This window comes from Centrocercus urophasianus, unplaced genomic scaffold (genome assembly GCF_019232065.1).
Source record: "Centrocercus urophasianus isolate 14NV4802_14NV808 unplaced genomic scaffold, USGS_Curo_1.0 seq_9, whole genome shotgun sequence".
In the NCBI taxonomy this organism is placed as follows: domain Eukaryota; kingdom Metazoa; phylum Chordata; class Aves; order Galliformes; family Phasianidae; genus Centrocercus; species Centrocercus urophasianus.
Genome location: NW_024885532.1, coordinates 1,288,224 through 1,301,384, shown reverse-complemented (window position 1 = coordinate 1,301,384; position 13,161 = coordinate 1,288,224). Strand labels below are relative to the sequence as shown.

At 38.3% G+C, this 13,161-nt stretch overlaps 1 protein-coding gene across 3 annotated transcripts in view; it reads right to left on the bottom strand.

Moving 5' to 3' along the window:
* ABCC4 (ATP binding cassette subfamily C member 4) overlaps nt 1–13,161 on the bottom strand; it is a 153,844-nt gene that overhangs the window by 95,523 nt on the left and 45,160 nt on the right. For all 3 annotated transcript variants that reach the window (XM_042838843.1, XM_042838844.1, XM_042838845.1), the window contains exons 14-18: nt 7,417–7,513; nt 6,193–6,408; nt 4,105–4,245; nt 2,750–2,787; nt 2,307–2,407 (exon numbers count right to left, since the gene is read on the bottom strand). In XM_042838843.1, the coding sequence (XP_042694777.1) occupies nt 2,307–2,407; nt 2,750–2,787; nt 4,105–4,245; nt 6,193–6,408; nt 7,417–7,513 (593 nt within the window). The remainder of the gene's footprint in view (nt 1–2,306; nt 2,408–2,749; nt 2,788–4,104; nt 4,246–6,192; nt 6,409–7,416; nt 7,514–13,161) is intronic.

Sequence of the window (13,161 nt, the reverse complement as noted above, 5' to 3'; positions counted from 1 at the left end):
ATAACCAGTTCTAAGGACAGGGAGAACCTGGATACAATTCAGGTACAGCTAGGGTGTAGTGGTTGAATGAGGTTTTACATGATACGATGTCATTCGGCCAATTGTTACCTCCTGTTTACAGATGTATCCTTCTAGAATGCAAATGTAACTACTCTGTTTGTCCTTTATTGCTCTGCATGGAGATGCACATGGGTGGGGTGAGAGTTTTTTTGCTTTGTCCTGACTGCTATATTCCATGTCAGGAAGAAAGCTATATTCCAGGCAGAAGAAAGCTTATCTTCTGAAAGTAAATGCACGTGCTCCTCCAGGAAACCCGGGTCAGGCAAGAAGGGAGAGCAGAAGGGGCACCTGGGCAGAGCTTTGGCTCAACCCATCACCTTCAGAAATCTAAACACACTACTCAGACATCTTTTGTAGGCAATATTGCTCCTCCCACTACAGTCTGGAGAGAAATGGGATTGGCAAAAATAAGTTTTTCAGTGGCAAATAAATTACATTATGCGTTAATTTGAACCTCATTATCCATGTCTTTCAGAGCGATAGCCTAAAAGTAGATGGCTGGAGAAACGGATGAGGAAGGAAAGTGCTCCTGGCAACCCCATGTTTCTGCACAACTTCAGTCTTCAGAGCTGACTGAAGTTGCTGGTGTGGCCCTCACTGCACTGATCACCTGAGGACACCTAAGGGCTGGTGGAAAAAGGGAGGAACAACACTAGTGCCAAGCCTTTCCTCCTGTCTGTCTCAGGCAGAAGGTTTTTGCTTACCATGTTTACAAGCACACCTCCTCAGCATGAGAGGCAGAGTCTTCTGATACACTCACTTCATACAAAAGGTATGGACATGGCACCTCAGTTCTGACCACTGAGGATTCCCATTAACAGAAATTTTATTCTTCTAAATCTTAATCCCATTGAAACATGGACCAGGAAGGAGCTACCATGGTGACCATTTTTTTTAAATATAGAGAGCAATTTAAAAAATTGTTTAATTGCTATGCATCATTTCAGAGAGTATATAAAAAGTTAATCATGTGTTTTATGTGAAATTTACTATCCTTATATAACTGTTTTTCAACTTACAATTTTATGTAAGTAACAATGCTTTCTCTTTAACCATTGCAAATGTACCACTGATATATCTGAACATTTCAATATCAAAGTTAACTTTCGCTTTTCTGTTATCTAGAACAAAATTTGCCTTAAAGGATAAAATTTTCTGCAATTTGATTTAGGTTATATGGTCAAAGAAAGCCAAGTTTGACATTCTTAATCATGCTGTGCAGCCCACTGATTGGCGCATGAAATAAGACATTACAGAGAAAATAAAAGCCAAGTTATCTGGCTCCTACACTGCTGTTTCCCAGGCCAAGCACAATGTATTCAGTCAAATATTCAGATCATGTGGATTCTCACAAAAAAAAAAAAAAGAAAAAGAAAAAGAAAAAGAAAAAGAAAAAGAAAGAATAAAAAAATAGATAAAATCGATTCCACTTATCCTCTCACGCAAGAGAGATGTTTCAATTCAGAGAATTTTCTTTTGGTATACTACCTGTTTTCTCAGTCCTATCACTCATATCTCAATCAAGAAATTACTGTGCCATGCAAAGCTGTAAGTCACTAGAAGTGCTAAATAGCAAAGTCTGAGAGCATATTTCTACGCATCCTTTTTCAACATTAATTTTTAAACTGACACTTCAGACAAGTATTTTAAGATGTCTCGATGTCTGAACGCAAAGATTAGCTCCCTTTTCTGGATATTAAAAAGCATATGGATAACTATTACATATATTATAATATTATATATTGAAATATATATGTAGAATATATATTGAATTTGTCTTTAACACTTGGCTTTGCATACTCATCTGGAAGGCTTTTTAAAAACTGGTTCTTTTGCTACGGCACTTCAGAAGTAATGTTGCCATGCCAAGTTTTAGAACAGTACAGAACGAGTATCAGTTTCAAACCCCTCTTGCCCAACAGGAGATAGAGCTGGGTAATCTATTAATAGAGACAACAACCATAAGCTTACTTTTTGAATGTTTAACTTTCTAAAATCTAGGCAAAAAAACTGGAGAGTCTGCATTCAACCCATTTCTTCTGTTGTATTTATCTACTTATTTATTAATTCCAGTAAGTTTAGTAAGGAAGCAAGACTGAAGCTCCAAATCTGTTAGGATGCTCAGTTCCTGCTAGAAATCACATTTCCCCACATTGCCATTGCTTTGCACCACTCAAAACTGTTAATTATAGTAGGTTAAGTAATAGATCTTTAAGGTATACAGACACCTGCACACGTGTCATTACCTGCGTAAATTCCCAAATAAAAGGTAAGGTCTAGATGCTCAGTCTCATTTGCTCCATTATTTCCATTTGTTGTAACATTCAGCTTTTCTTGATGATTTGCCCTGTGGAAATGCATACGGAAGATAACAATCATCAAATCACATTCTGCAAATATTCATGAGCATGTTTAACTGTTTCTAGATTCAACTCTATTGAAACCTTCAGTGCAAAAGATCCCATGTACTGCCATGCACCACACCATGAGAAGAAGCTATCACAGCCACAGCATAATGTTTCATTTTTTTTCCATGCACAGAATGAGTAGAGACAAGAAAATATCAAGCAGATCAAGTTTCCTAGAACAAGTTTTTTTTCCCATACCTATACAACAGTGATTTCTATTTGACAAACAACTCTTGAGTGAAAAGACAGGACCGACTGATCAGTTTTCACCATTAACTCACCAGTAAGAAAGCCACCAATCCTGGAGCACGTATGCCACCTTGAATAAAAGAGGAAAATACAGGAATCATTTTGCAAAATGAAAAAAACATTAGAAAGTTAACTTCCTTGCTATTCTTTTATGTTCTCTGGGAAAACAACACATATTCAAAGAAGTATGCCATCCAGTCTTTCAAGATTAGCAGCAATTTGCAAAGCACATTAGAAGATTTATGAGATCCGTCTACAAAGAAAGAAGTTACCTTAAATTACCTTCCTTGTTAGTAAACTAAAGGAAAGCAAGACACTTAGGCAAGTAAAACATAGTAGCTCTTCCTAACATACGTTAATTGCACATTAAAGAAGACATATTTTCAGTTCCTAAATTTGCCACTACAGATATTTCAAAATGCTTTTTGATTAACAAACTTTCTGATGTTACCAGTCCAGAAATTTGTGTTTACAGGAGATAATTACCAGAAACAGAATTGAAAGAGGATGAGAGAGGAGAGGGAGGGAAAAACTTTTACCACCATTTTCCTTCTGTGTCAAGAGGTGACTATAAACCTGTAAAAGGGCTACTTATCTCAAAATATACCTCTGTTCACGTGAATTAAAGCCTGCTGCAGAGATCCTGCTTAGTTGTCCTTCTTTCCAACAGACTCAATTTAAGGATAAGCAAAAAGGATGTAACGTGTATAAATATACATACTACTTTTTACAGCCAAGACCAATCATTTCCATGAAATGAATTTGAGCTTTCTCAGCAGGAAATAAAGAGAAGGGCAATAGGCTGTCTTCACAGAGCCTTCTCAGCTCATCATTTCTTTCAGTAAGTTTTAAAAATAATTTTCCTTCTCTAAGAATTCTTTTATGTATCTGTTACAGTCTGCATCACACAATATTTCACTTTCTTCTTCTTCTAAACAGTGACTCTTCTAGCCTTTTTCTTAACCTGTGTTTACCAGCAGAAGAGCTTTTCTTTTAACAATTCTGTAATCCTTCCTCCATACCCCATCAAGCTCTTTATGCTTCCAGATGGAGAAGGAAATATTTTTTCAGATTTGCTAAATGCTATTTAATACACCTTAAGATTTTGTTTTGCGCCTCCAAAAAACGAAACTGGCTTCTAATTTGTGTGCTGCATTGTCAGTGGAATTATGATTTTATTTAAGTATTACAACTGCTGGAATAAGGATCAGTGCATAATATCTCAATGCAGTATAAAAACTCCATACTTGATCAACTTATTAGATGTAAGAAAGCCATGTTCCTAAATATTTTCATTGCAAGATCACAGTCGTAAGCATACACTACGTCAAAAAATGGCAAAACCAACATTATTTGTTATTATTATTTTTTACTGCCTGTGCCTTACCTGTGCCAAAATATTAAATAATACAAGTATAAAAATCACAAAGTAGTTCGCTCCTGCAGTGAAATATTTTCTGTAAACTTTAAAGTTTATTTTTCCCTCAGAACGACTCTCCTCTGACACGGCAGCCAGTGGATTTTCAGCCTGGAAAAAAAAAAGCCAAAACATTAACCTGGCAGCTATAGATTCAGCCTAAGCTACTTGAAAGACATGGTTCAAAATCAGCAAACAATTAAATAATAAGATAAAGCGATTACACACACAAAAACTTTAAGTATGAGAACTACAGCTTTCACAAAAAAAAATTAGTCTCATTGCAGTAACACTGAAAAATCTACTCTGCAAAATGACACTGGCAGGATTATATTTTGCATTGCATCATGGCATGTAACATGAGTTCATTTGCAGTCAGAAATATTTGCTCCAACTGCCAGCACTGCTAACTGCTGCACCAGATTTTTCTTTTCTTACGCACTAGCATCAATCATCACGGCTCTCAAAACCAAGGTCGTAACATAGAAAAGTCTCTGTTTTCAGTATCCAAGTGTGTATAATCCTTCCTTTTCAGAAAAATATTTAAAGTAAACAATCTTCTGCAAGTTTGAATCAGAAATCAGTCAACATATGCTGACAGTAAAAAAAGAATTAACAAACTTCTAATCAAAGCATCTGTTAATTGGGAAAAACCAGTAAAATGACCCATGGATAGGGAACAATAAAAGAGAGAAAAGTAAAAAACCAAAACAGACATAAAACAGATCTATTATCCAAATGAACAACATTCTGGTTTTTTTTGTTTTTTTCTTTTTTTTTGGGGGGGGGGGGGGGGGAGGGAAGGGGGTTATTCTTACATGATAGAAAACCAGGTGTTAAATCAATGCACATATAACATTTGGTATTGTTATCAGCAGACATAGCTGTACAGAAGCAGAGGAATGAACAGATCTGATTCAGAAGTGAAGAGAAACCCCAGTAACTTGCCTGTAAGAGAAGCCTATCTTGTTTTTTGGGGAGTCGTTTGTTTTGCTTGTTGTTCTTTTTTTTCTCTTTCCCCTCTCAACCCAACAGCTCTAATACTGCTAAGAAGTTTGGCATGTTTGTGGATCTTACAGCAGTTATTGCTGACAAATGAATAATATCAGATATGAAGATAAGTTCACTGCTTTTTGGCATAAAAACATTCTTCCAAAAAGACATGAAAAGTAAACATTTGCAGCCCTTTTTTTGGGAGGGTGGGGATTGGGTTTAGCAGCTCTAACTGCTTTCTATTATAGAAAAATGTATCATGTACACGCATAGCATAAAGATGAAAAGATTCAAGGACATATAGAGATTACCTGTTCCATGGATGTATGCTAGCATAAACTTAGCAGGGCTACAGGACTCCTGCACTGTTTTGTGTGAATGCAAACACACCATCACAAGGCCACCTCTGGTACAGAAAACATTACAGCTGCTTTTGCACGGTGTAGACCAAGAGATAACCAGGCATATGGAAGTCAAGCTGGCACCATAAAAGCATTCTTTTTTCGATACCAGAAGAGCTGGGGAGAGCTGTGCAACAGCATCCCAAGGTTCTTCCCTTAGGGCCAGCTCATGATCATGTGGGGATGATAATACCAGCCATGCAAATGAAGATTTTGTAGGAAGCCACTGCTATATATTCTGCATGCATTTCCCAAGCTTATGATTTCAAGGAAATTATTAATCTGACCTCAGCACTGTACAAACACATAAGACCCACTCAACACAGTATTATTGATCCTTTAAAGTACCACTGTCAGAGGACAGGAAATACCAGGGTACAACTCTTTTGGAAACTCGGCAGAGCCACTGATGAATCTGATCAAACTGTTGAGGAGAGCTGCACACAGCTGTTGGATGCCTGCCCTCTGCAGCTTAGGGGGTAGGATTACCAGTTCTGGGCAGCCACAAGTGAGCTCTCAACTGCTAATGGAAGCCAACACTCACTGAAATTCAAAGGCAGTCAGGAAAGAGCCCTCCTCACAGTCTGAGTTGAAAACAAACAAACAAAAACAAACACACACAGCCAAACAAGAATTGTGATGTTTCTGTTCTCTGAGTACTCACAGGTGGTTGCTCCACTGCTCCATCTTTCATTGAGTGGACAGAAGAATCCTGGGACCAGACAGAGGACTCTGAAAAGGTACGGCTCCGGGAGGACTTCAGGTTTGGGGTGCCTGGAACTGACGGCTGTTCTGCCTCCTCCTCTTTTTTCAGAAGGGAAGCAAAGTCGATGCCAGACCTCAGGAACTCTGAATAGGTCCCTTTTCCCACCATTTTACCCTACAATTAATACAAGTTTTATTATCTTCATTGTACCTTTTCCGTAACAATGTTTTCACCTATCCCTGCTGCTTCTACAGTTCTGCTGTTGCTAAGCATACAACCCACTGCAGTAAATGAAGTGAAGCCTCTCTCAATTCATCATTCCAAAGTGCAGTAACAAGCTCTTCACTCTCTGAGCAATCCTGTTCTGACAGTTTGTGAGGCCAAATAACACAGATGGGGGACAGCAAAAGTCCCAGTTACAGCCAGGTGAGACTTACCTCTCTGGAGAAGCTGCAGAGGACAGCCATGCAGCTTTAGCACATGCTTACTGAACTACATTCATGACCATCAGTCATGTCTACTCCAGATTTTTTCCTAGTGTGTGCTGTTTCTTCTATGTGTCACAAACTCATCCCTAGAACACTAATGCAACATTTAAAGAGATCTGAACGAGGAAAAAGGCAGGTAACATGCTTTCTTGCAACTCTGTGATGCATCAAAAGTAATTTGAAGTACTTCATCACTCAACCTTGAAAAAACATCTCAAGTTGTTGTATTTCCTCTCTACATGTGAACAAATGGTACAAGAAAGTCTGGAAGGAACCAGTTTCTCTGAAGGACTGCTTGTTCTCAAAGGTATCTGTGCCTGTTTCTCAGTCTGAATTTAAAAAGGCGATTGGCTGCAAAACCAACACAGCCCTTAATTCACACAACAGTGTAAAAAACAAGAATAAAAGCAAAGCATTAACTCTGTCTCAAAAGAAATAATTCTTTCACAATATATTACATATATATGTAAGACAGAATTCATATGTAAAATTATATGTAGGTATAATAAAATTCAGAAGCAAGATGTAACAGGCAAGTTGTTCTAAAAAACTGCTATTAGTAACTATTTATCTTAAAAAACACACACAGTCAGTGAACAGAAAATGCATTTACAAATAAAAAATGAGATGTGAACTTTTTTTTTTCCTTTCTTAGATTATAAAAGACGATTAGAAAGCTATAATTATCACCTACATCTTTTAATATTAGAATCTGAGTTGCAGCACGGAGATATTGCAACTGGTGAGTCACCAAAACACAGATCTTCTGATGTAAAGCCTGACAAATACACCTGCAAACAGATGGAAAAAAGAATTTTAAAAATAAGGTATCCTAAAATGTAATGACTGTTTCTGGGAAACTTCTACTCGATGTAACAGTGTTTAAAATAAACTGATACTCATGCCTATTGCACTTTTCAAAATTATGCTCAACAAAAAGCAGGCTGCTTTTTTTTCTACATATTCAAGGAAGAGAAGTAATTTTGTATTTCTGGTTTAGAGTGACAGAGAAGGATGTAGTTCATTAAAGTTGCAATGAATGTCCTCCTCACAAATGTTCATATATAAACTGAATTCTGAAGAGGTTATTTAACGACAATGAAACTAATGGAAAAGAAGCAAGGCAACATGTTGTGGACAGTGACAGAAAAACATGGCAAATAGAAATAACTTCTCTGAAATAAACTTTCATAACAGTTTTTACAAGTAAGTCACTGAGAGGGTTGGAAAAGCAAACATTACTACTCAATCTGCTGTGGTCCATACTGGCAAGCAGTACTGGTGAATGTAGACTGGACTTCCCCTAGGTGAAAGCAAGCTGGAAGATACATTCCATAAGCACACATCCAATTCATCTGCCAGCAGGAATGCAGCCCACAGAGGCAGATGATAGCTTGCTAAAAGAAGAACCTTCCTAACTTGCATGTGGACCTGGGCACCACACGTTTTACTCCACAGATCCACTGCTACTGAGGTTGTTTTTTTTTTTTTTCCCTAATAAAACACAGGAGGATGACATTCACAACTGAAGAAAGGAAAAAACAAAAACACTACACAACAACTGCATCTTTTCACTCTTCTAAAAAAAAACCAAAACAAAACGAAACAAAACAAATTCAATGGAGAAATGCAAATAAGCAGTATAGGGAGAAAAACAGAAAAAGAACATGAGCCAAACAATGATATCATCTGGTTTATTCTGTCTCATAAATTCCTGTTGTGTTTCTGCTACACCTACTTTTAACATCTATTTTGTCAGTCTGACAGATCACAGGGAGAAGTATACAACGTGCTTAATACTACTAGTCAGAGTAAATAATTACATGCAGAAAGTATGTTATGCAGCTCCAAATAAACTGCAGCAAAATTAAGCTAACTGAACTGAGTTATCTGCTTACTGAACGAGTTATCTGCCTTCTAAGCAGCATTCTAGAAGTAACTATAAACCAGTGATGTCATTCTTAATTGATCAAGATAACAATTAATCAAGACAGCGTACTTGCAGCAGCGTAACTATTTGAGCAGTTGCAACTATTCATACACCAAACTCTTTGTGGGAGTATTATTTTGGGTGTGGTGACTGCCTACCCTTTGAGCAGTCACGGAAACAAGCCATGCGGGACCTGGAGCGTCAGCTTAAGACATGCTACAAAACAGTCTTCAACAAACCCTATCCAGAGGACTGGACAGAGATCAGAGACACCACAGGATATTTGCTTGCCTAATAGGAAAGCTGCCAGAAAAGAATATATGAGATATTCATTGTCAAGAGATCTAGCTTTCAACCTTACATAGGTCCTACAGCCTCCATGCTACTTCCATTATTAAATTTCTCTGTGCCAGATATATGCCTAACAGTTCACTGTTAGACCCACAAAATCTAATGGCTGAAAACCTTCAAACCTTGATCCTGAGTCACAGCGAGGTGAGCTCACTGTACTTTAAGTTTACATTTAAAAAAAAAAGAAAAGCATGCATTATCTCAGCATCAGAGCAAAGCGATCAGTACTGTCAGAGCCATTAGCACAGCATCTCACGTGACCTACATCGTGACCTCTGTAGAAATGTGGATTTCCAGAGACAGATCAGTTCATCCAAATATGGATTTTTTTAAAAAACAACAACTTTATATTTGACGTCTACCCGGGTAGAAAGGAACTAGCTGAACAGTTTGTTGATAAGAGATGAGTAGAAAAATTGTTGTCACAATTCACTGGCACAGGGAGGAAAAAAAAATCACAACGAAGCACATATACCTCGAGCTATTACTGAGTTAAACAACTCACTGCCCACACAGCTCACTAGAAAATTTTGCCATTTAAAATACAGTATCATCGTGATGCACCGAGGTTGCAAAATGAGTAAAACAGTAAGTGTATACTTAATGTCTGTTTCAACACACCAGGCTATTTTAAGTTTTATGTTTTCTGGTTTTTTTGTTTCTTTTTTTTTGCATATTCTCTCCCCCATTTGACAACATCCTGTTTTGCAAAGTACAGCGGAGCTTTAAGTTTATAGGCTGAAGATCACCACGACAAAAGGCGAAGTTCAAAGCGTAGTACAATACAGCCAAATGTTATAAAGGGCCCTGCACAAAACTCCAAGCTCATTTAATTTGTATTTGTGAAAACTTAGCATTGCCTTGTAAATGAAGCACAAAAGATCTGAGATAGTCTATAAGCATTTATGTTTTGAATTGGTTCACGAAGGCTCAGTTTCATTCCACCTACTTTTAGAAATACTGCTGTGCACAGCTGAAGAAGAACAAACATAACAGAAGGTGCCCAATTCTAGGTGAACATCTGAGAATATCTCATTTTCTTACCAATCATGCAGGGAACTCAGTGAAAATACAGGTGGCGCACACCTGGCCAAAGTGTTCAGATGCATCAACATGTTTAGACTGCTGACTTTTTAAACAGAAGGCCAAATCCTGTCAATCCTTAGATGGTTTGTACAGCGTTGCTGGTAGGCAGTGTGTCCTCTCTTGAAACACTGCTGCTTTGCGAGAGTGCCTGCAGTATGGCTCTCACACTTCAAAAAGTCATCAAATTATTCAAACCCACAGCAAAGGGAGTGGAACTAGATGATCTTCAAGGTCCCTTCCAAGCCAAATAATTCAATAATGCTATTGGGGAGCAATCAAAGAATGGCTACGAAGATGGTGAAGGGTGTGAAGGACACAATATGATGCACGAGAAGCCACAGAAGTCCCTGGGTGTGCTCAGCCCAGAGCAGAGGAGCTGAGGGGAGGCCTGACGGTGGCTGCAGCTCCTCACTGGGAGCACAGGGGCAGCGCTGAGCTCTGTTCTGTGTGAAAGAGACAGGACCCGAGGGAACTGCATGGAGCTGCGTCAGGGGAGGAGCAGTTGGGGGTTAAGGGACAGGGTCTGCACCGGGGGGCGGTGGGCAGGGAACAGGATGCACGGGGCTGTGGGCACAGCCCCGAGTGCTGGAGTTCATGGAGCATCCAGAAGCTTTCGGACGTAGGATTTGATTTTGGGCGCAGCTGTGTGGAGCCTGGAGCTGGACTCCATGATCCTTGCGGGTCCCTTCCAACATGGAACAGACAATTCTATGATTCAGACTTCTGCTAAAGAGCATGCTCCAAACCGCCTCTATCGTTCCTCTTGCTGCTTAAAAACCATACAGTTCACCTTTAGCATGCTTCTCCATTACTCCCTTGAGGGGCATGCTCTCTTTAGTTAGACTGCAAGTATCTTCAATGCATTACAGCAGGATGAATTAGTGAACAAAAATGCTGTCACATTTATTAAATGTACGTACGCATACAGACATACATGTGCATACGCAGCCAGGAGAGATACAGCAAAGACCCAAATGTTCTTCAGTCTTTCCAGTACAAGGAAAACGGGGAGGAGGGGGCTACGAAAGCTTCATTTTCTATACCATGTAAGAATGAACTTACATCACTTCCTGACAAATTATGGATGGACTGTTTTGCATGATTGTTTTAAGCTCAACAATAGAAATTTTCATATTCCTCAAGATGCATTCAAGCAGCAAACTTCCTTTACCACTGTACATTTTTCTCTAAATCCAAGCTTATGGTTTTTTGATGCAGTTTAAATCCACCACTTCCCAATAAGCCATTATTTCTGTGTGCATAGACCATTTATACAGTCAACAGCTTCACTTTTGGGCTTCTTTATTCCAGACAAAAAAAGAAACAAACACCAAATATACATTTTTTTATTTTTTTTTTTTTTCAAGTGAGGAACAGTTTTCTCTTTTTTCCCCCTTGACTTCTGAACCTCCTTTACAGGTCACTGAGTCTGAAGCCCCTCTGCGTTTTTTGATTGAATACATTTTTTCAGGTACAAAACGTTAACAAAGCAAAATCTAACAAGAGGGCACAGTTTCCTTGACAAGACATTGCCAACTTACACTTATTTATGATCTTCCTCACTCTGCATCTAATTTTTACCCAACTGCTACACCATTGATCCCTGCCCACTGAGCGCTCACAGAGTCACACACCACACTTAAACCTTCTGTGTGCATAACAACTAACAACCTTTAATCAAGAACTTCCTTTTCCCTGTCTGTCTCCAAAACTGCCTGAAGCATAGCCCAGGTTTCTAACACCTGAAAACTAAAGCATCAACGACCTTCATTCATTCTGCACTGAGGACAGAATCAGGACAGATCTGTTTCAAAACTATTCTCTTCCAACTTGACATAAATAAACAATACTTTGAGTTAACAAATCTAAGTAACAGGATATTATCACCCATTTAAAAACCCAGTGCAGTTTGCCAAAAAACTTCTGTGCAATTAAAGAAATAGTTTGAGCTTTGATACTGCAGGGCACGTGGCAGAAGACACTTAGGAGGGTGCCTACAACAGCACAATTGCTCCTCTAGGCAGAGGCAGCATGTTGGCACCTTTGCGTATGTGAATCCTTGTTTGTTCTTCCTTCCATATCAGGTTTTCTTTACTTTGAGAGATGTTGTTCTTTAATCTTTTTAAAGTTTTTATCTCTAAGAACCAGCTTTCTTTCACCTCTGCAAAGCGTTTCTTCTTTAATGATTAGACTTTCTTCCTTAACATTCTTCCTGCCTCTTCTTTTTGCAAGTTCACACACAAGTTTAAGTTTACTCTAATACTTACATCTGTTTCAGTGGAAACAACCATTGAAATTAAATTAAAGCACATGCACAAGTGCTCACAGGCGTAAAGCCTTTGTTATATTAATTTGCTTACTACACGTGCTTTTCTCTCCTTTAAATTTAAGAAGTTTAAGATGAATTCTCCAGCTGTTTTGGTACCTTATGAAATTTACAGGATTTCAGGAGAGGAAAAAAAGTGACATAATTGCCAAAGACGCAGAAACACATCTACTTATATTACATCGTTTCTATTTCTACGCTTGTTTTGTTAAACATTTATTTCAACCTCATGACAAGTCCTTGTCTCCATTGTGACAGTGCTTAAGGACAACTGCACTGACACCAAATAAAGATCCGTAAAATTCATTGTCCTGACCTAGACAGCAGCCAGCAGAGAATGGCTGGTTGAAGTATATAATTGAATAAACATACTTTCTTTACCATACAGTTCTAGCTTCTAGACTCCATATACAGTGGACCTTCTGAGTCAAAGATCTTTGAATTCAAGTAGCTCTTCGGGATCTTTCCCTCCAGGAATTTGTACAGCCCCCAAGTCTGTTTTTATTCTGGTATGCATAATACTCTTCTGCATCTCACCCACAGAACTCTAAGCCATTTAAGTATACTGGGGTTCTGTAAGCATATATTGTATGATTTTAAGACAAACAAAACAAACCAAAAATGTACACAGACAGAAAACCTCAAAATAATTCTAGGAGTAAAAGTCTATAAAGATTTACAGGCTTTTTTTTGAAAACATATAAAAAGTACAGTGGTCAAACTTACACTTTTCATTTTATTTAAAA